The sequence below is a fragment of the Dermacentor andersoni genome, chromosome 11, assembly GCF_023375885.2.
Source record: "Dermacentor andersoni chromosome 11, qqDerAnde1_hic_scaffold, whole genome shotgun sequence".
In the NCBI taxonomy this organism is placed as follows: Eukaryota; Metazoa; Arthropoda; class Arachnida; order Ixodida; family Ixodidae; genus Dermacentor; species Dermacentor andersoni.
This window is the reverse complement of record NC_092824.1, coordinates 80796586-80822659: the sequence shown is the minus strand read 5'-3', so window position 1 is coordinate 80822659 and position 26074 is coordinate 80796586. Positions and strand designations below refer to the sequence as shown.

Sequence of the window (26074 nt, the reverse complement as noted above, 5' to 3'; positions counted from 1 at the left end):
CTCTACAGCAGACGACCCGCAGGCAGCACTGAGTGCGCTCATTATTCTCGTTGAAGACAAATGGCCTTACGATGCGCCATACTAGCGTCCATTTGGACGTAGTCATTTGCAAGTTATTCGCAGTGAATAGAAAATGTTTGAATGCTATGGAAGCGAAAATGTGTTGCTGTTGTGTGCCTTTCTGCAAGCGTCCAGCTAGTGTTTCTTTGTACGAGGTTCCCACGGATTCCACGCTGAGAAAATGTAGAGTAAAAGTGACTGCGAGGAAGAACAGACAAGCAAACTCAACTTCCAACTATTTTGTCGTCTGTAGCTCAAGCAGTATTAGGAAAAGAAAATGTGAGCTCTTCTCGTCCAGCACACAGCTACCGCGTCAGCTCGAAGTGGTGCTAACCATGGAACTGCAAGGCCAAAGAGAGAGAGAGAGAGAGAAAGGGAAGAAAAAAAAAAGAAAATTTGAATCGCTCAAAGAGAAATTTAAAGCGCACAAATTCATTCAAACTATTTCAGACTCCGAAAAAGAAGGCGAGGGTCAACTATACGGGTGAAACGATTTCCGGCATTCCATATTATTTGGCTTAACAATACTCTGTTCAGAATTTACAAGAACACAGAGCGGCTTCGCTGGCTATTAGCGCATATCCCTATGAACTAACGCTACCGCGGAAAGCCACACTAAGGCGAGATGGTATGGTATGGTCGCGAGTCCTTACGAAGCGGGCCGCATCGTGGGCCTGCTGGGAATTGCTAATCCAAGAATTAGTTGGGTTACAGCTTCTAGTTCACTGTAGTTGGGTATCCATGAGCAATCGCGCAAGGTAAGCCAGGCTTGCCAACCTCTTGGTTCAGCCAGGTTCATTGACAACTACGTTCGCTCTAACTACAGCCAATCCGAGTACTTCTTATCAGGCCTAACGTGGCTTTTTGTGGTTTCTGATGCATAGCATATGGCTGTATATCGCGTAAAGAATGTAAGTTTATAGTTAAAAAAATGAAACATCTGTGAAATAACAAGTAGGGATATTATTATTATTATTATTATTATTATTATTATTATTATTATTATTATTATTATTATTATTATTATTATCACTATTATTATTATTATTAAGCGTTATTGTTCGAAGCCTGCGCCAGAGGTTGGTGGCCTCCAGGAGGCTGTGGGTCCTGGCCGCATTCTGAGCCCCGTCCATAAAAAAAAAAAAAATTAAATTATAAGGTTTTGCGTGCCAATTAACCACTTTATGATTACGAGGCACGCCGTAATGGAGGACTCCGGAAATTTCGAGCACCTGGGGTTCTTTAACGCGCACCTAAATCTAAGTACACGGGTGTTTTCGCATTTCGCCCCCATAGAAATGCGGCCGCCGTAGCCGGGATTCGATCCCGCGACCTCGTGCTCAGCAGCCCAACACCATGGCCATTGAGCGACCACGGCGGGTTCCACAAATGAAGAGTTTTTTTTTTTTTTTTTTTTTTTTTCGGGGCCCGCCGAGAGGAGTATAGCATTGAATGTGATATCAAAGTTCTAAATGTGTGATGAAAATGGCAATTCTCCCCCACGATGACTGGTGGCATGTGTTAAACAATGTATTCGTGTCGTTCTTTTCCCCTACGTCACCCAATATTTACACTGACATCTCGGTAGCTGATTACGTCCCTATTAAGTGTTTTTTTTTATGCAGTTGGTATCGCTAAGTTTAAAACAAAGTTGAATATCTCTTCCTGCACTGACATAGATAAATCATTAATCATTGGAAAGGAGGGAAGATGGGCCCCCTACATAAATCAGGTCCCACTGAAGCTCCTTTTAATTGTAGGCCCACGTCATTAACTGGCGTACCCTGTAAGGTGATGGGACATGTAATTTATTCGCACCGAATTTCTTTTCTTGAATAAAACCCGTTTTTCACCAGTTGTTAGCGTGGTTTTAGGATTATTATTTTTCGTGTGACACTCAGCTTTTGGATTTTGCTGGATGATTTATTTAGTGCTATGGATAACGGACTAACGATAGATCGTATATTCTTTGATTTCGCAGATGTTTTTGACACAGTGTCCCACAAATTATTAAGAAAAACCAGCAAAAAAAAAAATAAGACGCACACAGGAAACATACAGGACAAATTGCTTTTGAGTAAATTTAGCCTCGAGGCTAATCTCTTGCGCTGGATCAAACGTTTCATTTCTAATCGCTATCAATACAAATCTGATAAGACGCACAACTTTTCCATCACTTGTGCGCAGTTGGGTGTACTTCAGAGGTTTGTCTTGGGTCCGCTATTGTTTCTCATCGTTATTAGCGTCACTTCCTCTATAAAACTTTTCGCCGAGAACTGCGTAGTTTATCGCGTCATCACCAACAGGTCTGACCTTAATGCCATATCTTCATGGTGTTACGATTTGGTTGATGATAGTCAATATTATTAAATGTAAAATCATGTGTGTCTCATAGGCTTTTTCTCCGTACTCTTTCTTTCGTTACCTGCGCACTCATGCAATAACGCTCAATAACGTTAGTGTAACGGCGGGTTCTCTGAGCTCATTTGGAAACGTAGCTGATAACAGCAGTGCGGAACTTTCGAACACTTAATTAGGAATCCCTTCTCGCGAAAGCTGTATTTCATCAACACGCATTTAACTTCGCACAGAAATTTGCCACAGCCTTTGCGGCATCTTCCCTAAATTTGAGTTCGTTAGCAGTTTAAGTTACGACAGGGCAGCGGTCTGAATTTTGGGGCGCTCGGAGAACGCGCTGGTAACGCTCTGGAGCCCTCGCACACGTAATTTATCGCAAAAAGTGCATTTATCCCGCCCATTTGTAACTTTGTAACGTACACATTACCAGCAACGTACCCCTAATGTTCGCAAATATAGGCAGGTGCGTTGTATATAGTTCATATCGGCGACACCGTAGAAACTGGCTGCACACATCGCATGCCCCATGAAAACAACGAAAAAGCTAGGGATGAGTAAATACTCCAGGTGCAATCAGTAATACAGAAAGGAACGTGAAAGTTTAGCTCCACCTTACACTTAACATTCCCACCATTTTTACCGAACTTGAACTTGGTTGCACATAGAGCTGTTTTAGGGTTGTGGGATGCATCGCGAATAATGGCAGTATAACACTTTGTAATGCTTGAAGAAGTAACTTCCTGCAAATTCTGTAATTACCCTACATAGATCAAACATTTATCGCTCATTACTCACAACATGCTTCTTACTTCAAGGAAATATAAACGCCGTGTATCACATAGTTCAGCATGGAACCGGGGAAAAGCAACTGGATGCCTTGTATAACGCAATAAAATATGAGAAAAATCGGGGGAACGCTAGTTGTATATAAATATTTTGAAGGAGGAGGAGGAGGACGAAAAGGTAGGGAGGTCAACCAGACGCACATCCGGTTTGCTACACTACACAGGGGAAGGGATTTAAGGGAAGAAAAGAAAGGAAAGGGAGGGAAGAAATTACTATCGGTGTGAGTACATGCTAAATATTTTTTTTATAAAGCCTACGAACTTCGATCTCTTGGTACACGTCAATAATAACGCGGCTCCCATTTGCTCAAAAAAAAAAAAAATCTCTGCTGCTTTGATCGTCCCAGGGAAGCGGATAAACATTTGGAGCGTTTCATAATATTGCCCTAAACGGACCGAAAACGAGAGCTCAGCAATTTTCATTTAACCCCCATTTGATACGGGCACACAAAAAATTTGCTTGCTTATTGCTCCGAATATTCCACACATTTTCTCGAAATATGAATTTGTTCATTTTGTACAGAGAGAGAGAGAAAACTTTTATTGTCAAGTGAGTGGAGTTTTCCTTCCCAGCGGTGTGGGCTAGCGTGGCGTCTGCTTTGCCGCGACGCTATCAGCCCATTCCGCCAACCGTATCTGGTCTTGCGGGCTGGAAGTTTTCTTCTTATTTTCAGATTTTATTTTTATTTTTCAGAAAACCGCGTAAACTGTCATATAACGTTTTCAAACGTTTCTAGCCGCATTAACAACTTCGCCGCAATATAACCTAACCTAACCAACAGTGGCGTAGCAACAGGGGGGGCCGGGGGGCCCCGGGTGCAAGGGGCCAGAGAGGGGGGGGGGGGTGTCATACACGTCTGAAGACACCCCTCTTTCCGCCGGCTACACCCGGGGAGGGGGGTGACAGAAGACCTAGGGCCCCGGGTGCCAGACGACCTAGCTACGCCACTGCTAACCAACCACTCTCACGCAGAGAGCTTCCGATCGTGGTCGAATTAACCATATCGGTGTCAAGAAGACGAATATTATTGGGACCAAGCGTCGACGAAGGCGATGCGTGCAGTGTTCACGTCTGTTCCATCTACCACGCTGGAGCTTCTATGTCCACGAGAACACCATTCGCTTACCGTGCGGCTTGCAAAGTCCCTTCCTTCAAGTCTACCAACACGGCCAGCATCGAGTAACAGGCGTCAGTAAAAGCTGCAGAAGTACGGTTTAACCAAATTCGTGGCTCATTCTAAGCGGACTTTTTGTTGTCGTTGTTGTTGGGTCTACGGGGGAACCGCACATTGTTGCCCACATCCGAAAATCTGGCTTAACCGAGTGCTTCCTAAGGGGAGTTTCTTTCATCCATATTTCTTTTTTCTTCTTTAATGTCCCCTTTAACGCGCACAGACGCCAGAAATACGCTTCACAAAGAAAAGCGAAAGTGCGAAGTCGATAATCTGTCTCCGCAAGTCGCTTCACATGCGCAGTTTAATTCATGGCCGATACGAGGACACCCGCGTCGAGCCAACGACTTCGCGAGGCGAGCGCTTGAAACTGGAGAAAGAAGAAAACAAAAGTAAAAGCGGAGAGGCGAACCAAGCCCCGCACTCGCAATCTCACCTACCCTCAGCGCGATATGGGTGGCCCGCAGTGGAGGCCGCGTCAGCCGTTTCCCGAAGAAGCCGATATGCTCGGGTGTGGTGTCACGGACCCGGCGCGGGGTAACCTCTCGAGAAAAACGATAAAAAATAGAAAAGAAACGTCTTGGCGGCCCGCAAAACAACATGATCGCAAACGTCGGCGACCGAATCTCCCAGGTGAAGAGCAGGCTCGCCTGCCAGCCCCGCGCGGAGAGTGCTTGCTTTCTGCTTGCAGTGGGCACTGCAGAGACCGACGGATCGTCAAAACAGACGAGGGCCAACCTTACCCCGTCGCGTAGGTGGCGGGAAAGACGGAATCCGTCACTTCGGAGTGTAAATTACGGCGTACAGATCTCCGAATTTCAGCTACAGGTTGCTGCTTATCTTCTCAGTTCTGGTTGGCTCACAGGGCTGCTACTCGTGACCACTCTGATTGGCTCAAGACAGACACACACGTGGTGGAGTTCGACAATGTCCGGAAATGCATCCCGGAGTTGCACCTCTTTATAGTGCACCGCCTTGAAACTCAACCGTATTGTTAGCGAAGTGCAGTTAAAACGAGTTCATCAATCGTTGTCAAACCGGAACTCGCGACTTTCCCGCATCAGTTTCGCAAAATTCGATTTGGTTCGCAACCCTAGGACTCCACGAAGCTGTGGTATAGTAACATATACAAATGCATTATGCACTGTCCGTGTGGTGTCTGCAGAATGATAAGTTGCTTGCTTTGTCTTCCTAATTCATGTTTGGTGGAGAAACGTTACGGCACCGAAATTACGACGCTGTGATGCCAAGGCAAGCGCCCACCTTTGCTGCCGCGGCACTCGGGCCATGAGGTTGTCGGTGTTAATAAGGCGTGTCATAATCGACAATAAGGTTTCACGTAAGCGAGTTTTCAATAACGATCATTTATTTCGTATCTTTACTCCTCACGTCACAACTGCATAATTAAAGTTCGTCAGTGCTCGAGGACTCACCGCTTCGCACGAATCCTGGCCCCATGCAGAGCCATTTTCGAGATAATCGCCACCAAAATCATGCCGCGAAGTACATTGGTCGCTATACAAAGTCCTGCAGTGAGCAAGGAATTAAATCTGGGGAAAAAGTTGACAGTCACTTCAGCATACACGCTAAAGAGAAAATTGTGCGGTTTAACGTGCCATAACCACTTTCTGATTATGAGGCACTCCGTAGTGGAGGACTCCGGAAATTTCGACCATATAAAAAGCGAATTTGGCGAATTCTTTAACGTGCACCTAAATCTAAGCGTACGGGTGTTTTCGCGTTTCGCCCCCATCTAAATGCGGCCGCCGTGGCCGGGATTCAATCCCGCGATATACGCTAAAGAGGATGAAGGCAAAAGCCTGCGCACTCACGAGACATTAATTAAATTACTTGACATTCTCCTTCGAATGCGTTACTTCCGATTATTTTCTCCCGCCAAAGGTCGCGGGTTCGAGTGCCTTAATTACCTCTATTATAATCAAAAGTGTCTTAAATAGCTTCGCCCTAATTAACGTCAAATGTCGTGGGCTCGACTCCCACAAAAGGTCGTGGGTTCGAGTGCCTTAATTAACTATATCTTAATTAAATGTGAATTAATTTCGTCTTAATTAACACCAAAGGTCATGCATGCCACTCACACCAATGGCCGTGGGTTTTGATGTCATTTGGTGGCACACAATTTCGGTGCCACCACGCCGGACATCGGATTTTTCGACCCATGAGCCATCTTCGCCTTCATGACAATGGAAGATCATTGTATTTCAACTCAAAGCTGAAAGCACAAGCATTGAAACGGACGCCAGATTTAAGATTCGTACTCAGTGGACACTGGGAACACTCGCTGGTATCAATTCCGCAATGGTGGCATACGTGCCCTACAAGGTAACCGCTTATAATGTTAACGAGAGAAATTTAGTTTTTAAATAGTTTATCGGCCACTGCTTTTTTTTTATTTATCTTGTCCGAGAAAAATTATCAAGTTATCGCTTTGTTTCGAATTCCCCCAATTTAAATAACTGGAGATAGCCGTCGCTTAAGCCACCTGTATAGTCATGTGCTTAATTTATGCGAATGTTGAAGGATAACGGGCGGTCAAAAACTAAGTCGTTGCCCATCGCTACGGCGTCTCTCGAAACAGAGGTCCTGCTCCGAAACGGCAAACGTCGTCGGTGAAAGGCGAGTGCGGTTTGGACGATGCGGAAATCACGAGAGTATAATTTTCCTTGCCTCGCCTCCACCGACAAGGACGTGCGCCAAGGATCTTGCACCCGGCTCGTGGACGCTACACAACGAAACGCCTGAACGCTTGCCGTTAGAATGCCTAACTTTCGTCAGTTGTCGCTGTGTGCTGCTGAACAAGTTGTAGCTACTCAATATGGCCAGAAGTGCGCTCGACGACTTCCTATTTCCGAAAAGTCGTGCTTCAACTCGATATGGGGCTCAAAAAGCTGTCCTAGAACACTTTTCAAATAAGGGACTATAAACTCTCGTCTGTAATGCTCGTACTCTGCATGTGCTGTGATGTGTTGTGGTGTGCCTTCCTCTTTCTTGGTGGTGCTGGTGGTAACAACTTTATTGAAAATCCGGAAAATTCGTGGCCTGTGCCTAGGCCACCCCCCCCCCCTCCCCGGAGGTCCGGAGATCCTGTCTCCTCGCTGTCTCACGGGCTTCCTGGATGGCCCATGGTTGATCTCGGAGGGTTTAGCTGCGCAACGCGGCCGTCCACCGCGCCGCAGCTTCATCTGGGGAAACTGCAGTTTCTCTGCCTGTGACCTCATATTCCCAGAGTATATGTCTGAGAGATGCGTGAGCCCTGCTGCATAGCTTGCAGTTATCGACTGAATAGATGTCTGGATATATCTTCCTGAGATGGACGGGGTTGGGGAAGGTCTTAGTTTGTAACTGCCTCCAGTCTACAGCTTGGGCCCTGTCGAGTTTGGGGTTAGGAGGTGGATAAACATGCCTGGAGTTTTGATAAAATTTTGTAATATCACAGTACCTGGTCATTCTGTCCTTCTCTGTCCATGCCTCCGTTGGATTTCCAACCCCAAGAGAGGATCCTTCTACGTGGGCGTGGAATGTGAGACCTCGCGCTACACGGTGCACCTCCTCGTTGAGGTTGGGTACGGGGGTGTCGAGGGACGTGTGAGCCGGGAACAATACAATGTGTCGTTCCTCCGCCTCCTCGGAGGTGAGATAGCTCATGTTGGCTTTGAGTAGAGCCTCAGCCTTCGGCGAAATTTTGCCTTGAGCATAGTTTCTGATAACCGTCTGCGAGTCACTAAGTGCGTATCTGCAACTGGCGTAAACGATGGCTAGGGATATCGCCACCTCTTCCGCTACCTCGGGTTTTTTTTTGCTGCGTACACTACACGAACTGACCAATTGTTTGTCGGTATTGAGGACTGCCACTGCGAAAGCACGTCGATCCTCGTATTCTGCAGCGTCTACGAACAGCGCTTCCTTGTCCCTACCGAAGGCTTGGAGTAAAGCCTTGGCTCTACTCTCTCTTCGACCCTGATTGAATTCGGGGTTCATGTTCTTGGGTAGATTAGCCACCTGGAGCTATTCCCCGATCGCGCTTGGAAGGGATGTCTTGTCGCCGTGCTGGCTGTGATAAGTTATCCAGAGTTCGTCCAGGATGCTCCTGACCGTTCGTGTCTTCGTTAGTCTCTCGAGTTGCGAGATTTGGTGTGCTTCAATTAACTCTTCGAGCGTGTTGTGGACGCCCAGCTGCAGCAGAAGTTCCGTGCTTGTGCTGTGTGGAAGGCCCAGTGCCATCTTGTGTGCTCTTCTAATGAGGGTGTTCAGTTTGGCATTTTCGGCCGGGGTTTAATAATAATAATAATAATAATAATAATAATAATAATAATAATAATAATAATAATAATAATAATAATAATAATAATAATAATAATAATAATAATAATACCTCGGAAATAGATTGGACTGGGTTCCGTCTTGTCGGTGATATTTAGTTTAAATCAAAATTCCAGAATAGCCCGTTCAGACATGTAGACGGAGGCCAACCCGAGTGAATGGCTTAAATTCTCGGAGGCCCAATCGACTACGTCGGCGTTCCACTAGCTGGGCATTCTTTAGTGCGTCACCGATATCAACTAACCACTGGCCTCGTCGAAGCTCTTAGCTACTGAGATGCAGGTCCGTGAATTCTCAATTGAAAATTTTCCTGGCCCACCAATCATTTATCAGAGGGACATCATGTGTTTGTACAAAAGCATGAAAGAATAGAAGTGAACGATTTTGCTGAATTTTCCCGAGCGCGGATCCTCAATCAATTAATCAATAACTTATTGAAGCCGGTACTTCCACAATTTTTTTAACTTTCATCCACAAGCTTTCTCTTAAAAGAAATTTCCTATGTTGAGCAGAGGGCACGTGCAGACCTCCTGGCGAAGCGCTAAGTCGTTATCGCGGAACGCGTCGTTTTCTCTTGGCCAGATACAAGCTTCGAAGTGGAGGCGGAAAAAAAATATAAAAGCCGGCTTCGGGCTGCGAAATTCAAGCTTTCCTCAGCCACTAACGTTTTCCTCAGGGAACAACTGTCCGAGCGGGCGTTGAACCCAGTGTCTTGGAGTAGAAGCATTGCAGAAAGGGAAGGTCAGGTTTCAGAAACCAATCTGTCAACAATACACACGCTACACGTATTAGGTGATACCTTTGACATTATTGTTTTTTTTTTTATGAAAAAGGAAACAATTTATCCTGAACCCGGAAGGACTATGTAGCACGTGCAAGAATATGCGGGAAAAAACAAGAATAATGTGACATCAAAAGCAAAAAAAAAAAAACAAAGAATATTAAACATCCAAGAAAGGTTCAAGTAAAGCCCGGCCGGAAATTTGTACACACCTAACACCAGACAAAAAATAATTACTTGAAAGTATTGCTTTTAGCAATCGTAGCTTCCCTTTTGCCGGTAAGCACAATTGGTGATGAAAGTGTAAAGATTAGCGTGATTCAAGGTATCAAATTATTGTGGCTATTCGTTGCCCATTAAATTTACACTTTTGCGCATTTAGATTCGTGAAACGTCACCATCGGCATTTGTATGTCTTCAATAAGAACTCGATTTGCTCTAAGCAGTAAGTCATTCCGAACTATGAAAAGCCGTGGTGCAATCCACAATCCAGACTTTTACAATTATAAAACCCGCGTGTTACCTCGATTTTTAATTTTTCTTCGAGTGCAACATTCATCACACCGATGAATGTCGAGTTGCACCAAGTGTTCTACTACCCCATAACACTGCCAATGTATCACTAACATTAGCTAATTCTGATACATTGACGCCTTCGCCTTTAGCAGCTAGGCGGGCTGTCAAAGCAAGCAGTCGATATAAAGGCTCTGAGATTTGTATTTTAGCTTTTTCGTTTCTGAAGCTGGGACCCTTTTCCCGCTTACTGTACCATCCGTAATGTACCACCCACTGACTAGAGACTGTATTATTAGGCGAAAGTATCATTTGTACTTTTTGAGACTTTCTTCTGGAGAACTGCGAAGTCATTTAACTTGTATATTGTATGCACCACGTATTTCTTACGTCATTGTGTTACTGAGAAAACATTGCTTGACAAGTTCTGGTGCTTGTATGAAAAGGTTATTTGATACGTAATCTTGAACCATGTATGTTGTAGGCTAGACCCATTCAAGAGCTAAGGGGTAGCCGGCGCCTTAAATTGTGCGTCAACATCTCCTTATATCACATCAATAAAAAAAAGGCAACGTCAATCTGCCCTAACTAAACCCTGCTGCGATTAGCCAAGGTAAGAGGAAACGTTCCGCTGAATGGCAAGATTCCCGTGGCTCGTATCGGCCAGAGAGAAAGATCGCCCGGAAAAAAGATTGCTTTTCCTGAAGGTGTCTAAAGGCAACGCTGCTGCTTCTCACTTAACCGGCGTTCAAGGACCTTGCACCGAGCTTTCGCAGTCAGTCAGCCAACCTCTCGGTAAATAGCGATAACCCCGAAGTGACAGACCTTCGCGGTCAAAGCATGCGTGCACCTACAACTGCAAGAGTTCTTTCTGCCGGACTGAGCGGCAGACCTTTTTGGTTAGGACGACCAGTCATATTTTAGCAACCGAGGTTATAACGCCTGCTCGGTGTTAAAACAACGAAAAGATGCACCAAATCTAAAAGAAGAGGCGATGCAGTTGAGCTAAACACCACGGAAACCATAGATGCCGAGGCGTTTTTTTTTTTTCGTTTTTTTCCATGTCTAAGTGAGTTGATAGTTAGGGAAAGTTCGAATCAACGTGCTAAGAGACAGTGCACAGGGAAGTGAGTGGAAGAGAATGCCCGGTGCATGTGATCCAGCTAAGCACGATAGCCAATATCGTGGCCTCCGAGAGCACAGCCTAACGACGATGTGTTGCGAGGAGCGAACACCATGTTGGGATTCATCCTCTCGTCGAACCTGCAGATGAATGTCATCGACAAAGAAAGCCACCTTCAGCGTGCTCTTAAAAGAGTGCGGCCACTTGGGATAAGTGGTCAGCAGCGGTGTTTAACCTTTGCTGTTTTTAGATTCCCAGCGAACGACATTAGTCAAGGCTCGATTTACAACGTGTCACGGTTGTGCCGGCGCCAGTAGCCAGCCAATACTGGTGCCGGTTTTAACCATCCCTATTCGTTCGCAGAAACGACAGAAGAATCGAGAGACGAGTGATTTGATAAATTTCGGAAGACTAGAAACAGCGCGCAAAGGATTAATGGCTCTTGGAAATCCCCACTTCCGCTTTTCATTTTTTGATGTGCATAGAACACAAAGCATATACGTTAAACTTGGCATGCCGCGTCACACGTAAGGTCGCATGGAGTCTCAGGGCAATATTTACGAAGACTCTAGCATAATTGTTGGAAGAATGAACTTTATTGTGGGCGTAATAAAGGCAGCTTGGATCACGCTACATGGCCTTGCTGTGCCAACAGTTTAATGCTACCTGTGCTGCTGCTTCAAAACGTCTACATCACCCACAGACAAGCGGACAATAGCCATTATACCTCATGTGCATACAGTAATGTATGCCAGAAAATTGAATTGAACATATTTCCATCATTGGTGTTTTGTTCCCCGCATTCGGACGCCAAAGCTTCAGACCAATGACGGTGTTCTATAACAGTAAGTAGGTGATTGTTTATTTGCCCCAGGTCATAGACGATATTCGGGGTCCGGGGTAAAAGCTGTCGTAATGAAAGGATGACAAAGTAACGCACACTGCATGGCTGAGCGGACGTAGCAGCTGTCTTTGCAAGTACGAACACGAATTTACACTCACTATAGTTGCATCAACAACAATCAAGACAAAAATGAAACGGGCGACGAACAATCACCAAATGCTGGTGGTACATAGATTAAAAACACCCTATAGGATGTATACAGTGCACAAAAATATTTCAAATTTCTCAAAAACTTCCATCAATAGTCTTCAAATCAACTAATACATGATTATTAGAGGGACGTTATGGACAAGTGCGCATGTCGGTTCACGAACCCTGGTACATGATATCAGCCCACTGATTGCAACACTAAGTGAATCGAGAGCTCAGAGATAAGAAGCAAGGCTTTTTTCCTGTTCTTTAAGATGCTTACCGTCTGCTTGGTTTGCGTAACCTGCTCCTTTTCGTAGTTGTGAACCAGAATAATGTAACGATTCTATTTCAATTCTTTGCCTTTTCGGGCATCGTCAGTGGTCCGAGAGGTACTCCGCTTACATCATCACCAGGATTGACCAGTCAAGAACAATAGATGATAAGGAAGCAATGGAATTGACCGAAAAGAATTCTTACACTATACCGGCCCTGTTGTCTGTATAGCGAAGAATCCGAGAAGTTGGTACCTCCTCCCTGCACATTTTAATGCAAGAAGGAAATCATACAGGCCCGATTTGCAAGTAGTCAGGCAGGACAGTGAGCCTAAACCAAACACAGTTTAGGGTGATACGCTTTTAAGGACGGCAGTACAGCAGTGCAAATTTAAGCCATCAGACGCCGAGTGCGCCGAGATTGAGACGTAATTCATTTCATTTTGAACATGCGATGCACGCCTGCATTTCACTAAAATGAAAAATAACCACTTGTTGCCGTCGATTTGAGTTCAAGAACTGTGTTGACAGGGTGACAGGAAAGCGATGTAGCACATTTGACATTCACTGAGGCCAATGAAAAAAAAAGAAAGAAACCTCTGAAAAGCTACTACTGCAGTGGAGTTACCAGGATTCTATCTTGAGAAAAAATGGGTGGTGAGGGGAGAGAAATGCTGAAGTACCCAACGTATTTTCTGTATATGTCTTATCTGTTCCTGTATATGTATATGTGAACATATTGAAGGAAGGATTGAACGCATCAACGCACCTAATGCCTATTCCACTGTCCATATGAATTCCACCGCTGCAATTTCCTCTTGATATAGTCTAGGGCATGTGGCGCTCGTCAAACTGAAAAACAATCCTACCAAGAGTCTAGTTTTGTACGCAGTTTGTTAATACTTAAACGTGATGATTGCGTCGGGGCTCTGGCGTATGATAAACCATGTGTCAAGCTCTGAACACATGACATATGCTGATAAACAACGCTGATAATACCATAGCACCTACGCTCAAAATGCCATGACATCACTTATAAACTGGTTTCCTTCAAGACGTTCTGTCGCACGATCGCCAGAACATGTCATCAAGCTATTAAGCCAACAAGTCATTCGGAGATACCCGCTGGGCCCTCTCTCCGAAAACTTCTCAATGGTTCTTTCGGCTCTTTCTATATCTATCACAACATGCAAGTATCGCGAGAATTCATGCCTCGCATTCATTCGGGCGGTGGTTCTGCGCACATTGTCCTAGATGGCCACCGTCCCTAACATAGAGTCCCTTTCCATCAAGCAGTAATTTTATCAGGGCAAAAAGACTCTTGCAAAGCTTAAAGAAAAAGAAACTCGATGAATGCTAAGCAATGCTTATACTCATTTAGATATACAACTCTGATGTGAAAAAATGAAAAGAAAGAACAGCCTATTTTTAACGAAGTACCTAGTGCACTTGTCCATAGATCTTCAGGTGTGGATACGTGTATTTACGTTACTCCTCTCCTCCCACCCTTTTCTTTACCGTTCGGCTTGCCATAGGGGACATTATGACTAAATAAATTAGTGCAGCGTTTCTTCGTGAAGAGGCTGCATAAGTGTTCCGTGGAAATTGTCGTCCACAATTAACTGTGTCTCATAGTCGGCATCAAGCGCCCGCACTGTCCAGTCCTTGAGCTGTGTCTCGCCGAAATGGTGCACCCAACCAGCCCAACAATGTGCACCACCGACGTGCGCCGCCCGCACGCCAAACCAACCCGAAGAAAGCGAAGAGGCGCCAGGCCGCTCTCATCACCGTCGCAGGCAAGCAGCAGCAGCAGCAGCAGCGGCAAGCACACGGATCGGCAGAAGAGCCGAGCGCGCTCCGGCCCCGTTAATCTCGGCTGCTGAGACGAGCAGCCGCGGCGTCAGCCCTGTATCAGCAGCGGGCCCCGGGACCCTATATAACGGGCCGCGGCCGGCGGCACAGGGCAGCACGCTCGGTTGTCCCCTGTGCACAGCCCAAGGATGCGTGTCCTCTGCGGTCTCCCGCTGCTGCTTCTCGCAGGTGAGCACTGCGCCGCTTGGCGCACGGACTACGCGGAGAAGCCCTCTGCTCACGCTTCACCGAGCGCTCGGTGTCGGAGGATGCGCTTTCGAGGGATTCGACTAGCCACCGTACCACCGCTCGCAGGTCCCTTTGCTCGCTGACCCCACCCGCCTGTCGACGCTCTTGGACTATAGACGGATTAGCAGCGGGTATTTGGTTCTAGTAATGGCACCGTCCCGTGAGGAGTTCAACTGAATTGTGGAAATTTGACTCCTGGGCGGGTTATAAGGGAAACCGTAGTGGAGGGCTCCGGAGTAGTTTAGGCCATCTGTGGTTATTTAACGTGCACCTAATATGTACGGTACACGAGCGTTTTTGCATTCAGTCCCCATCGGAATGCGGCCGCCGCGGCCGGGATCGAACCTGCGACCTCGGGCTCAGCAGCCCAATGCCATAACCACAGAAGTACTGCGACGGGTATCGTTCTGCTAGGATGAAAAGGTCTCGGCGACGTTCCAGGCTGTTAGGTGGCCACATGTGTAACCTCGTGGCATGTAGAGTCCTATAATGAAGAGGATGCATGATGCAGCGAAGGCGAATGTCCTAGCTCCTGGCGGTGTTGCTATAGAGAACACAAGTGATGATATCGCTTAGGAAAGGGCTGTAATCTGTGGCTGCTGGTTTATTACCGTACCATTGACTTCAAAGCAAACTTAAAGTATTCGTCATTGAGACTCAAGTTGCGCGTGCTGTAGCTTAACGAAGCTACAGTACAGAAGTCTCTCAAGCGATGTCGTAGTCGTTGCCCGATATGCGCCAGTCTGGACGCCGTTGGAGCAGAAGCTGCAATTGTTGTTTAGATGCACCTCCTGACATGTTCCTCAGCTGCATGCGGCTTTCGATCATCTAGCGGCGCACGAAGCATAGTGCGTCTATAGTGGTTAATGCAATAGGAAGTGACGCGTTTCGGCAAGCTGTCGCTTATGCGTGCTGTCGATAGTGCTGCGTTGAAAACAGTTCACGGTGTTTGTAGCGACCATCGAAACCGGCGTGAGCAGACGGCTGCACGTATTGCCGCAAACCGAAGCCATGCGAGCGATGGCTGGAATGTTAAATGAGAATTTTGAAGGAAAGGACTGTGCCTTCAGAAGGATGCGGCTATAGTCGGCGATTGTTATTGAGTACAGTGACCACCTACGCGACGGCGGTACTAAGCTCATCTCCTAGTACGTTCCTTGATTGCCACGTAACTGTGCTTCATCTGAGATTGATCGGTACCGGCGGCGAGTGAATGGTACATAACAGTGTCAGTTGCTGCGATTGAAAAAAAAAAACAAGAATCATTTCAATTCTAGGGTTTTACGTGTCGAAGCCACAATTTGATAACGAGGGACGCCGTTGTGGGAGACAACGGGATAAGTTCGGCCGCCTGACGTTCTTTACCGCGCACATAAATCTAAGGACACGAGCGTTCTTGCCTTTCGCCCTAATCGAAACGCAGCCACCGAGGCCGGCGTGCAACCCACGACCTCTGTAGCACGACGCCATAGGTACTAAGCTACAGCGACAGGTAAAAGAAGGAGTCTTCGCGAGCTTGCGTCTCTCCATCACCATAGAACAGTAACAACTTGCGACACGTTCCAAATGTATCGTGGCCGGGAGGAAATTTCGTAATCGAAAAAAGGCGTCACTGAAGCAGATAAACTGATTTACCGATAATCGCCGATGCCAGACGACAGCTCGCGGAAGCAAATGTGCACCTGACGAAGGCTTTCGGCGTCAGCGAAACGCTTCTCGCTATTCGGCGATGTCCTACTTAAGTTTACCCTTCGAAATTTAGTACGTAATACCGAACGTATTGTAAAAACCCACTAGCATCGTGCTGTGCTTATGAAAAAAAAAGGTCACATTTTTGCTTAAGTGCATCGCGTGCCTTTGTAATGCCCGTTTTTTTTTTTTTTTTTTTTTTGCGAGCACACAATGTCTACTTTTGATACAGTAAATAACAAAGTAATTCCCATGTTCGGTCATTGCTCCGAATATAGCACTAAGCAATATATATTCATAAAAAAGAGTGATACTACACAAGCGAGTTTCAAAAAAGAAGAGCACAACAACAGTGAAACACGCACCAAGCTGGTCGCAAGTCAAGCAGATTGTGGTGTAAAAATGTTTCCAATAGTCACATGTTCCAAAACAAATATAACTTCGAGCACACCCCTCGGTTTAAAGCTGAAATGTGTTTACGCTATCTGTAATGCATGTGCAACACGAATTTTGAGCTGTGCTATTTGTTGCATAAATTAATTCAATTGCTTTCTTTTTTTTCTTTTGCAGCTGCGGCAAATGGCGTCCTCTTCGGTGAGTATCTCGACTGGTAACGAATAACCTCTGTGTAGTTTTTGCAACACTGAGCGATTGAACTTTATAAATTTGAATGCCAGGGTAAGGCTGATTTCTACACTGCGCAGCAAAAACAAACAGAGCTAAGCCACGGATGGTGCTGTTGCCATATCTTCGCCTCATATCATCGCGATCCTTAGACCCCGCTTGCAAAGTCGAGCGTCAAACAACATCGGTATTTCCATGCCATTCTTCACCTAAAAGATATGGATTTATACAGTTTTATATGTTTTTGAGCAAGACTTGGCAACCACACTACTCGTAGAGAAACGAATCGCTCGACTATCTTATCGAGCAGATGCAAGGAAAAAACTGCTAGCAGCACAGAAAGTAGACTTCGTCTCCTTTGTTCCCTGTCACACAGCCTTCTACGCTCGTAGCGGAAAAAGTCCTTCAGTGCCAAATGCGGCAGTTTAAACTGATACATTCTGATGGCGCATATACAGCGAGGCTCGTTAGGGAGACCCTAGATAATAAGCAAGGGATTCGTCTCATCTTAGACTGCCTGAGATGAAGAGATAATTTATTGAAGGAAAAGCAGGCAGGTCGGCCTATATGATATGTATAGTGCGCTCTGCCCTGCTACTCTGCACAGGGGAAAGAGGAGAGGGGACAAAGATAATGATGACAGAAAGAAGTTATGCATGTACGCAATAATCACTGAACAGAGTAGTCTCGAGATATCTGCGGTGCTTTGCAGATATTGTATAACAGCCCTCGTAGCTGTCTTTGCTGCTGTACGGTCACGCAGTTCGACCAGCCCCTGCTGACAATGTTTGCCTTCCGATGCTTGCCAGCGGTTTTGTGAAAGGCTAAACTTCAGCGAATGATTATAAAGACAACCGATAAAAAAGAAGGGCTGTGGAAGGCTGCAGACACTACGGCAGCAAAAGCTCAAGCCTTGCAATGCTGCCTAGCAACTAGAATAGCTTCCTTTTTTTTCCCAGAAAGTAGCGCATTTGATATCCTTCGTTACTAACCTGACATACGCAACTTACAAAGACATCAACGTGGACTGCGGGGACACAGTGGGACGTATCCTGGTTGAAATTAAGAGGGAAAGAAAGTGATTACGAAGTCCATACAAGACAAAAGTGATGGCCAATTAAATAAGCAAAATGGATACCCGGGAAAGAAAACTGTAGCCAGTGAGGTAGGAAGTCAGACTGAGTGAAAAAGTAAAAAAAAGAATAGACATTGCTGGCGAAGAATGGGTGCCAAATTCGCAGGACAGGGGCACTGGGAGACGTGTTAGTTCTTCGGCGAGTACAACTGGCTAGTGATCACGATGATTGCCCACCACATGCGATGACTCTCAGACGTTAAATAGCGTGTAGGTCAATTCAATTCAATAATGGTGGTTCTACGTGCCAAAACCACGATCTGATTATGAGGCACGCCGTAGTGGGGGACTCCGGAATAATTTGGACCACCTGGGATTCTTTAACATGCATCTAAATCTAAACGGACGGATGTTTTCGCATTTCGCTCCCATCGAAATGCGACCGTCGTGGCTGGGATTCGTTCCCGCGACCTCGTGCTTAGCAGCCCAACACCATAGCCACTAAGCAACCACGGCCTGTCGCAGATCCGGTGCCACCGACCCAGTCGTCGGGCGGCGTGGTCTACAAGGTTCGGGCCACGGTGACCCTGAAGAGCCCAGAACTGACTGTGACCGAGGGCGCTGGACTCCAGTACGCGGGAGACCTGGCCCTCTACTCGACTGGACAAGACACGTACGAGGCGCGCTTCCTCAACTTCTCGGTGGTCAAGCACGAGCACCTGTACGGCGGCCTGGACAACCTGACCGCCGTGCCGCTGAACGTGTCGGTGCCGCTGCTGAACGAGACCTTCGCGGTGGACTACTCGCAGCAGTTCCGCTACCCGGTCAAGTTCGTCCTCAGCGCCGGCAAGGTGAGGCGTCCGAGGGAAAGGCACCAAGTGTCAAGTCCACTGAAACAATCACCAAAACCTAAATCAGCTTAAACCGAAGAAGTGTTGCTTCAAAACTCTATATTCGTTAGCTTCGCAGTAATAAGTCGAGGCACAGACAATCTTCCTTTTCAATGTCGCGCCATGATCCAGCGTCGGTGCGAGAGTGTGACGTCACGGATTTCATAGTAATTTCCCATATATTCGGGCCGTTGTCCACGGGTCAGTGAAGGTTTTCAAAGCTTACTAAGTTACGCCTTTGCCTCTTTTAGTATAAAATGAACTCCATCCTTGACGACGAAAAAAAAAAAAGAAAGATTAACTGGGCCAAGATCAAACGTCATCAAAATCCATGACGTCACGACGAACTGGTGCGAGAACTTCACGACGGCGTAGCCCCCCGTCCCTCGTTTTTACGCCTTATGTGGCTTATCAAGCCTGCTCTCACAACAAGAGAAGAAGAAAAAAAACTGTATTAAATAGAATGGTCCGGCAGTTTTGGTTGTGGTGGCTTCAAGTGGCGGCTCGAAGCCCAAGTTTCTTTAATTTTTTTGTACCTCAGAAGCGCCATTTGCTAATACAGCTGAATTCGTTTTTTTTTTCATTTTGGTATCCCTTTGAGGAGGGGGGGGGGGGGGGGGGAGGACGCGAGTCAGGGTGGTAGTGCGACGTTTAAGGTAAATCTAAATCAGGCTTCTTCACACATCCGTTTCACGTCCCGGTGCCTCCACTTCTTTTACACGCGTAATGTGCCGTCCCAAGTTGGTTGCCCAATAGCTTTCCTGCTCAGCAAGCGTAAAAAAATGTGCAAAAAACGGCAAGCATGCGGCGCTAATTCGCAAAAACGTGACGAGCTCGCGACAGAGCGAGCCCAATTTGAGTGGACGCAAAGACAGCAGGAATGCATGAGCGCCCACGGTAGTCTACCTAACCGAAACGAAAAGCACTCAGACATTTCAAATAGATAATGCTACTTCTCGGTAGCACGACCCACAAGGAGCCAGTAAAGTGAAATAATTACGTTACGGCTATTTGTTGAACAAAGGTACTTCCTACTGTAGGTGTGTAGGGTGCTTGTTATATTCAGTGCCGTTTTTCAAAATTGAAATCTTTGAAAGTATGAAACTCGGAGGTAATTGCACACGCAGCAAAACTTCTTTTATGCATGTATATTTTAGGAAGATGAAATACAGTGACAATAACTGGTCATATCAAGCGTCATGCGGCTCCCAAGTAACACTACAGCTCCGTGAGCTTTACAAGTGGCACTTCATAGCACGGCTGAGCTGATGCATGCTTGCATGTTTGTCTACGTCTACAGGTAGTGAAGTACGAGGTCAGCCCCGAGGTCTCGAGCTGGGCTCGCAACGTGTACAAGTCCGTGCTGACGCTCCTCCAGAACCAGGTTGAGACTCCCCAGGAAGTTCCGACCTCGGCCGCCTACTACGAGGTAAGCTGGAGCCGAAGTGCGAAAATTGTTAACAGATTGTTCTGTTAACTGATCAAGCGAAACCTATCACACTCGAACAGCGAACGAGACACCTACGCGAAGGCTGCGCAACATACGAAGCTGAAGCAATGAAAGGCAAGGAAATTGGGTCTGCGCAAATAATGACCCATTGAGTGACGAAGCCGCCGTCTGTAGCAGCAAAACGGCAGGTAAATTCCCATTGGATGCGATGCCACGTCACGAGCGCGCCTCGAGGGAGAACAGCGGGCGAAAGGTGTTCGCTAGTGCGCCAGGTGTTGCTTGAGGGGAAAGGGCATCACCACGACGCCACGTCACCGTCGTTCTCGGAAGCCTGTGCTATCAGCGCGTTCACTGTGCGCGCAAGCTCTCGCCTTCGTTCTAACTGTGGCCTCGGTAAGGCCAAACACGAAAAATTTGAAGGAGGCTTAAGTAAGCAACAGCAGCTGCAGATAACGCAAACCTTTGTAACCTTGAAATGAAGCACGTACATTAGGGAATACAAAGACAGAGGTCGGTGAGCGGAGTCTAGGTCACGTGGTTAGATCTAGGAGACACGAATACGAACAGCGCCGTCTAGCCGGGGAGTTCGTAAACCATGCCGACGCTCTCCCCCGCGCAGGATGGTGTGAGCGGACACTGCCGCGTCACGTACGAGGTGCACTCGCTGACCAAGAACCTCTACACCGAGGGCCCGGTGTACAATGTGACCAAGACCAAGTACCTGGACGACTGCAAGCTCACCCGCCCGGTGCACAGCACCTACGGCCCTGCGCACAAGGGGTACTACGCCGTGTGTTCCAAGCACCTGCCCAACAACTACCTTCCAGGATACCAGGAGGACACTTCCGCTCACGAAAGCAAGCCTCTTGCCGGATGCCCCGAGGGACTCGGCCCGGTAAGAACGTGGAACAGTCGTTCAGCTTGCGCCAATCGTGAATATAAACGTTTGTTGCAAACGTTGCACATGCATTTCTTACATATAGCCTAGATATTATTGCTCACTGCTACAGTGTCACGGAAACTAAAATGAGTTAAGGGCGAGGAGACGAACCCTGAACATATCATATGGGCATCTCGTAAAAAGTAGGTGAGAGGTCGGAACAAGCCTTCCGCAAGCAAACCTTCATTGGCGTCTTTGTGCGATGCCCTGGTCGGTGATTAAAGCTTGTTCTGAGAATAGAGTTGACCGTTCGATGACTTTCACGTCTCATTTAGTAGAATCATCCCTGTCGTAATGTACCATAGCAGGCAGCAAATTGTAGCCGCACTACAAATAAGTGCTTGTTCCACGAAAGTAAGAGATAACACTGCAGTGGCAGTCTCGTATAACAAGAATGAATTTGAGCACACGTGAAATTCATCGGTGTTTTTACATTAATGAAGACCAGGAACCACGGACTCCCATTAAAATGACTAATACCATTTGCTAACAGGCCTTTGATTTCTTCGCCGGCCCCATTTTATTTTAATTTCAAGTCAGAATATCGATATCCTTGCTTAGTAGTAGTATATATAATCCCCTGAAGAAATGTGAGATTACCTTTCTTTTTTGTTGTTACAGAAAGAGATGTATTGTCGAGTGGAGCACATAAATGTTATTCGGGAGAACGCCTGGTATCTTCATACGCGTTTAGGCGGACGGAAACAGAAATAAGAGCATTTTAAAAAGTCCACCCCTCAAAGAGTTAGGGGACCAACCAGGCTTAACCCGCCATCGTTGTACCCTTGGCGTCTCCCGCCAGCTCACGTTAGTTTCAGGGACATCGTATCGAAGTGCCGAGATCATAAATCTGTTGTTGTTTTTTGTCACGTGCTTCAGTACGACTCCGTGGTGGCCGCCCACGAGGTTTCATACTACAACGTCAGCGGCAGCCTTCTCGAGAGCGCCCTCACCGACAGTCTCACCGTCCTGCCCTTGCTCAGCGGTTCCGTCGTGGTGCGCACGCGCCTTCAGCTCGAGCTTGCCAGTCTTGAGGTCCCGCCCACGACTCCCGTCCAGTACCAGGGCGAGCCCCACACCTCGCTGGAGCTTCACCTGCCCGAGGTCGCCGAGTACCTTGACCTCCCGGTCTACAGCTACCTCGTGGGCAGCTCCGAGCAGGTCAAGCCCGAAGTCTTCACTCAGGTGCTTGAACAGGTCGCCGAGGAGCTTGTGAGCCTCGAGCTCGAGACCGAGGCCAAGAAGACTCCCGCGCTCATGCTGAAGCTGGTGCACATGGTCTCGCTCCTCAACACCGATCAGCTGAAGCAGGCTCTGCCGCAGTCCCTCCTGACCAAGACCAGCGAGCTTGAACCCAAGGAGCAGGTCCTCAGGTGCGGTTCCCTTTGCTCACAAGTAACAAACAAACATCGCCGTATAGGGTGGTGTTTAAGGGAAAATCTGGAAGCTTTAGGAAATATATGTACAAGGTTGATTTAGTAACCCAACTTCTCATGGAGAAAAGAAAGTGCGTCTGCAAAAGGAAGTTAAAATGAAGGCGTACCCACAACTGATATTCAAGAAAATATGAGACAAGAAGTTAAATGGGAGATGAAACCAAAGGAGCATATTGCCAAATTTTGTTTTGTTGGTTTTTAAGACCGAATGTCGCATCCATAGTCATTAGGCAACAGTAAAGGTGTTGTCCTGTCATTAGCACCACTACTGTCCTATCTAATGCAGTCAAGGTAAAGAAACATGACACAAACACGCATGGCGGCGGGGCAAGAAGCGGCCGGCCTACGACTGCCAGTCCATTCCAACGCACAGCCGACCCGCCATGGTGGCGCAGGGACAATGGCGTTGAGCTGATAAGCTAGAGGGCGCGGGATGAAATCCAAGCCACGGCGGCCACATTTCGAGGGGAGCAAAATGAAAAAAAAACGCCCCTGTACCGTGCATTTGATGCACGTGAAAGGACCCCGGGTAGTCGAAATTATTCCGTACTCCCCCGCTACAGCGTGCCTCATAATCATACCGTGTTCTAGGCACGTAAAACCCCAGAATCTAACTTTAATTTTAACGCACCGCCGATGATTATTTTCAACCTGGGTACTAAACATGCACGCAAGTGAAAGCTAAAACATTCTCTCGATTTTTCAGGGCCCTGTATGTTGACCTTCTCGGCCAGGCCGGCAGCAAGTCGGCCGTGGAAGTGGCTGTCGACCTTGTTAAGGAACAGGTGCTGAGCCTGTACGAGGCTACCCGCCTGTTCCGTCAGCTGTCCGTCTTCTCGGCCTACGTCGACAAGGACACCGTCGAGCTTCTTTTGGTAAGCATGACCACAGAAGCTCATACAAGCGTAAATGTACGGAAAGTATATGGCCGGTACAGATGCCACCTTTAATGTGCCGTCAAGCTTAACTTACTATTCTACGTAAGCACACAGTGGCACCTAAGGGCAGGTTTCACGACACCGAACATGAATTCACGCTCGTCAGCTCGCAAACGTATAATTGCGGGAAGTAATTATAATGTCTCTAAACAAGTACATTCCGTGTCAAGGAAGTCCCATCGTTGGAGTCACAAACGCGACTGACGTACCGCTGGCGACGCTTCTTTGCAGGAGCTGTGCAAGACCACTGAGACCGTTCTCAAGCCCCTCGTCAAGGTCGCTGTCTGCGATGCTCTTGGTGAGGTCGTGAAGAAGGCCTGTCCCAGTGGGGTCCACTACGACACCGTTCACGCGACTTCTTACAAGAGCAGCTGGCGCCGCATACCGAAGATCAAGTCCCGCTACGAGCAGACTCCCTCCGTGCCGAAGCATCTGCTGCCGTACGTGCCCCTGGAGCGGCTTGTGCTCCCCCAGGAAAAGCAGTGCACCGTTGATGACCTCGTGGAGTACGTCAAGGTACGTGTAACTTTTCAGCAACGTCCGCAACTCCACGTACTCGCGTGAAAATCTCTTCAACGCTGCGGTGCAGTATCAACTACACCTTCGGCGCCGTAGCAAACCTTCACAAGTTTTTTTTTTTGTTGTTGGTCATCGGACTGATGACAGCGCTCAGGCCAATAACCAACGGATTCTTTCAGAAGGATGATGAGAAACAGTTATACAAAAAGTATGGACTACATTAGTGGTTGCAGCCATGGCTTCGTTTTGTTACGTTGAGACGAACCACTCGCTGCCTTTTATTTCCAGAGAGCTTGACCTCCGACAGCAGATGACTCCAAGAAAAGGTGTATCTGCCAAAACTAGCTATCATAAAAATAACTGTGGAACAGCCGTTCAGTAAATGTGAGTTGGAGCCGCCTTTGCTTGCTTGCTCCAAAACAATGAGCAGCCTTCAAAAGTTTCCATTTAGTTATTAGAACTTAAGATAGCTGAAACAAAATAACGTTCCTTTGCACAGGCTCCGCTCAACGCGATAAAACTTTACAAGCCCACTTTTTTAATGCTTGCCTGGCCTGCAAGAACGATGTACGCGCCACACAAAAGCGTCGGTTTTCTTAAGCCAGATTTGATTTCGTCGTTTCGTCATAGTGGTTCTCTGGCCATGGGAAGTTCCAACCATATTTCCCGCATTTTGCTCCTTACGCTTTCAACTTTCTGAACAGTTGAACATTATTTTGATGCGACCTGTCGCAGGTTCTTGAGGAGGCCCTGAAGACCACCACGGACTTCAAGGTCCTGGTCGGCTACTTGAACGCTCTTGGCAAGGTCGCCAAGCCCGAAGTGCTGCCCGTGCTTGTGAGCTACCTGAACGGCACCGCCGAGAACCTGTACCAGCTGGTGGAGGAAGGAGAGGAAGTCTACGAGACTGTCTACTTTGTCAAGAAGGCTGTCCTCCTCGCCCTCAGTCACGTTGTGGAGTACTTCCCCAAGGAGGTCAGTGTATGAAACACGTACAAGTGTTAGGTTGATAACTAAAATATTGGACACCGCGTTTCATTTCTGTTACATTTCAATGCAATGCACAAAACATCTTCAAAATCCCTTGCATCTATGAAATTTTTCCTTGTGACGCCAAATGCGAACACAAACGTTGCCGGTTTTCGACTGTCCTAAACAAGCTCAGCTATTATGCAGCCGCGGCTGTAGCGAATTTTTAGGAAGAACTTCATTGTTAGGAAAGTGCGAAGAGACAAGTACGACAAGATGAAAGCAGGATAAGCGCTTGGTCAGTTCTTTCGTGTCTTTCCCTTCGTGCTTTGAGCCATTTTGAGCAAGAACTCCCACAGGCACTACGATTGTGAAATTCCTGCAGCTCGGCCAATAATGCCGATGCCAGTGTTGCGAAAGATACCGACATTGTTACCTAAATTGTTACCTCGCTGAGCACTCACTCACGCAGAGGAAGTTTAGTTGAATCATGCCTTCTGCCTTCGTACTATAGATCGCTTAACGCATGTCACTGAGTCACCGCAGTGCGGCATAGAAAGTCTGGCGAATTATTTGTCGCGATCAGCATCGGTTGAGCGACCGCTCCGGCCATCCATAAGTACGATATTGAACGCTTGCCTAACACACTGCTCAGGTGAGCCCCCTGGTCCGTACTGTCCTGCTCAACGTCAGCGAACCCGTTGACGTGAGGACCCTGGCCTTCGACGTCTGGCTCAAGTCCGTGCCCACCAAGTGGGACCTGCAGCAGGTGTCCCTCGTCGTCAAGCTTGACCGTAGTCTGGAGCTCAAGAGCTACGTGTACTCCGCCCTCAAGTCTGTCCTCAAGGACAAGCACCCGGCCAACCACGTTCTGTAAGTACCCTGTCGCATTCGCATACGACTTCACGCTTGCACCTTGTAGAAGGGGGGGGGGGGAGGAGGG

General features: G+C 47.3%; 1 protein-coding gene across 1 annotated transcript in view; it reads left to right on the top strand.

Moving 5' to 3' along the window:
* Window positions 1–14501: 14501 nt before the first annotated feature.
* Window positions 14502–26074, top strand: part of LOC126518011 (uncharacterized) — a 29496-nt gene continuing 17923 nt past the window's right edge. Inside the window, exons 1-10 of the mRNA XM_050167852.3 lie at window positions 14502–14541; window positions 16861–16884; window positions 18515–18840; window positions 20180–20308; window positions 20949–21224; window positions 22149–22642; window positions 23412–23580; window positions 23875–24159; window positions 24898–25137; window positions 25787–26004. Of these exons, the coding sequence (XP_050023809.2) occupies window positions 14502–14541; window positions 16861–16884; window positions 18515–18840; window positions 20180–20308; window positions 20949–21224; window positions 22149–22642; window positions 23412–23580; window positions 23875–24159; window positions 24898–25137; window positions 25787–26004 (2201 nt within the window). The remainder of the gene's footprint in view (window positions 14542–16860; window positions 16885–18514; window positions 18841–20179; window positions 20309–20948; window positions 21225–22148; window positions 22643–23411; window positions 23581–23874; window positions 24160–24897; window positions 25138–25786; window positions 26005–26074) is intronic.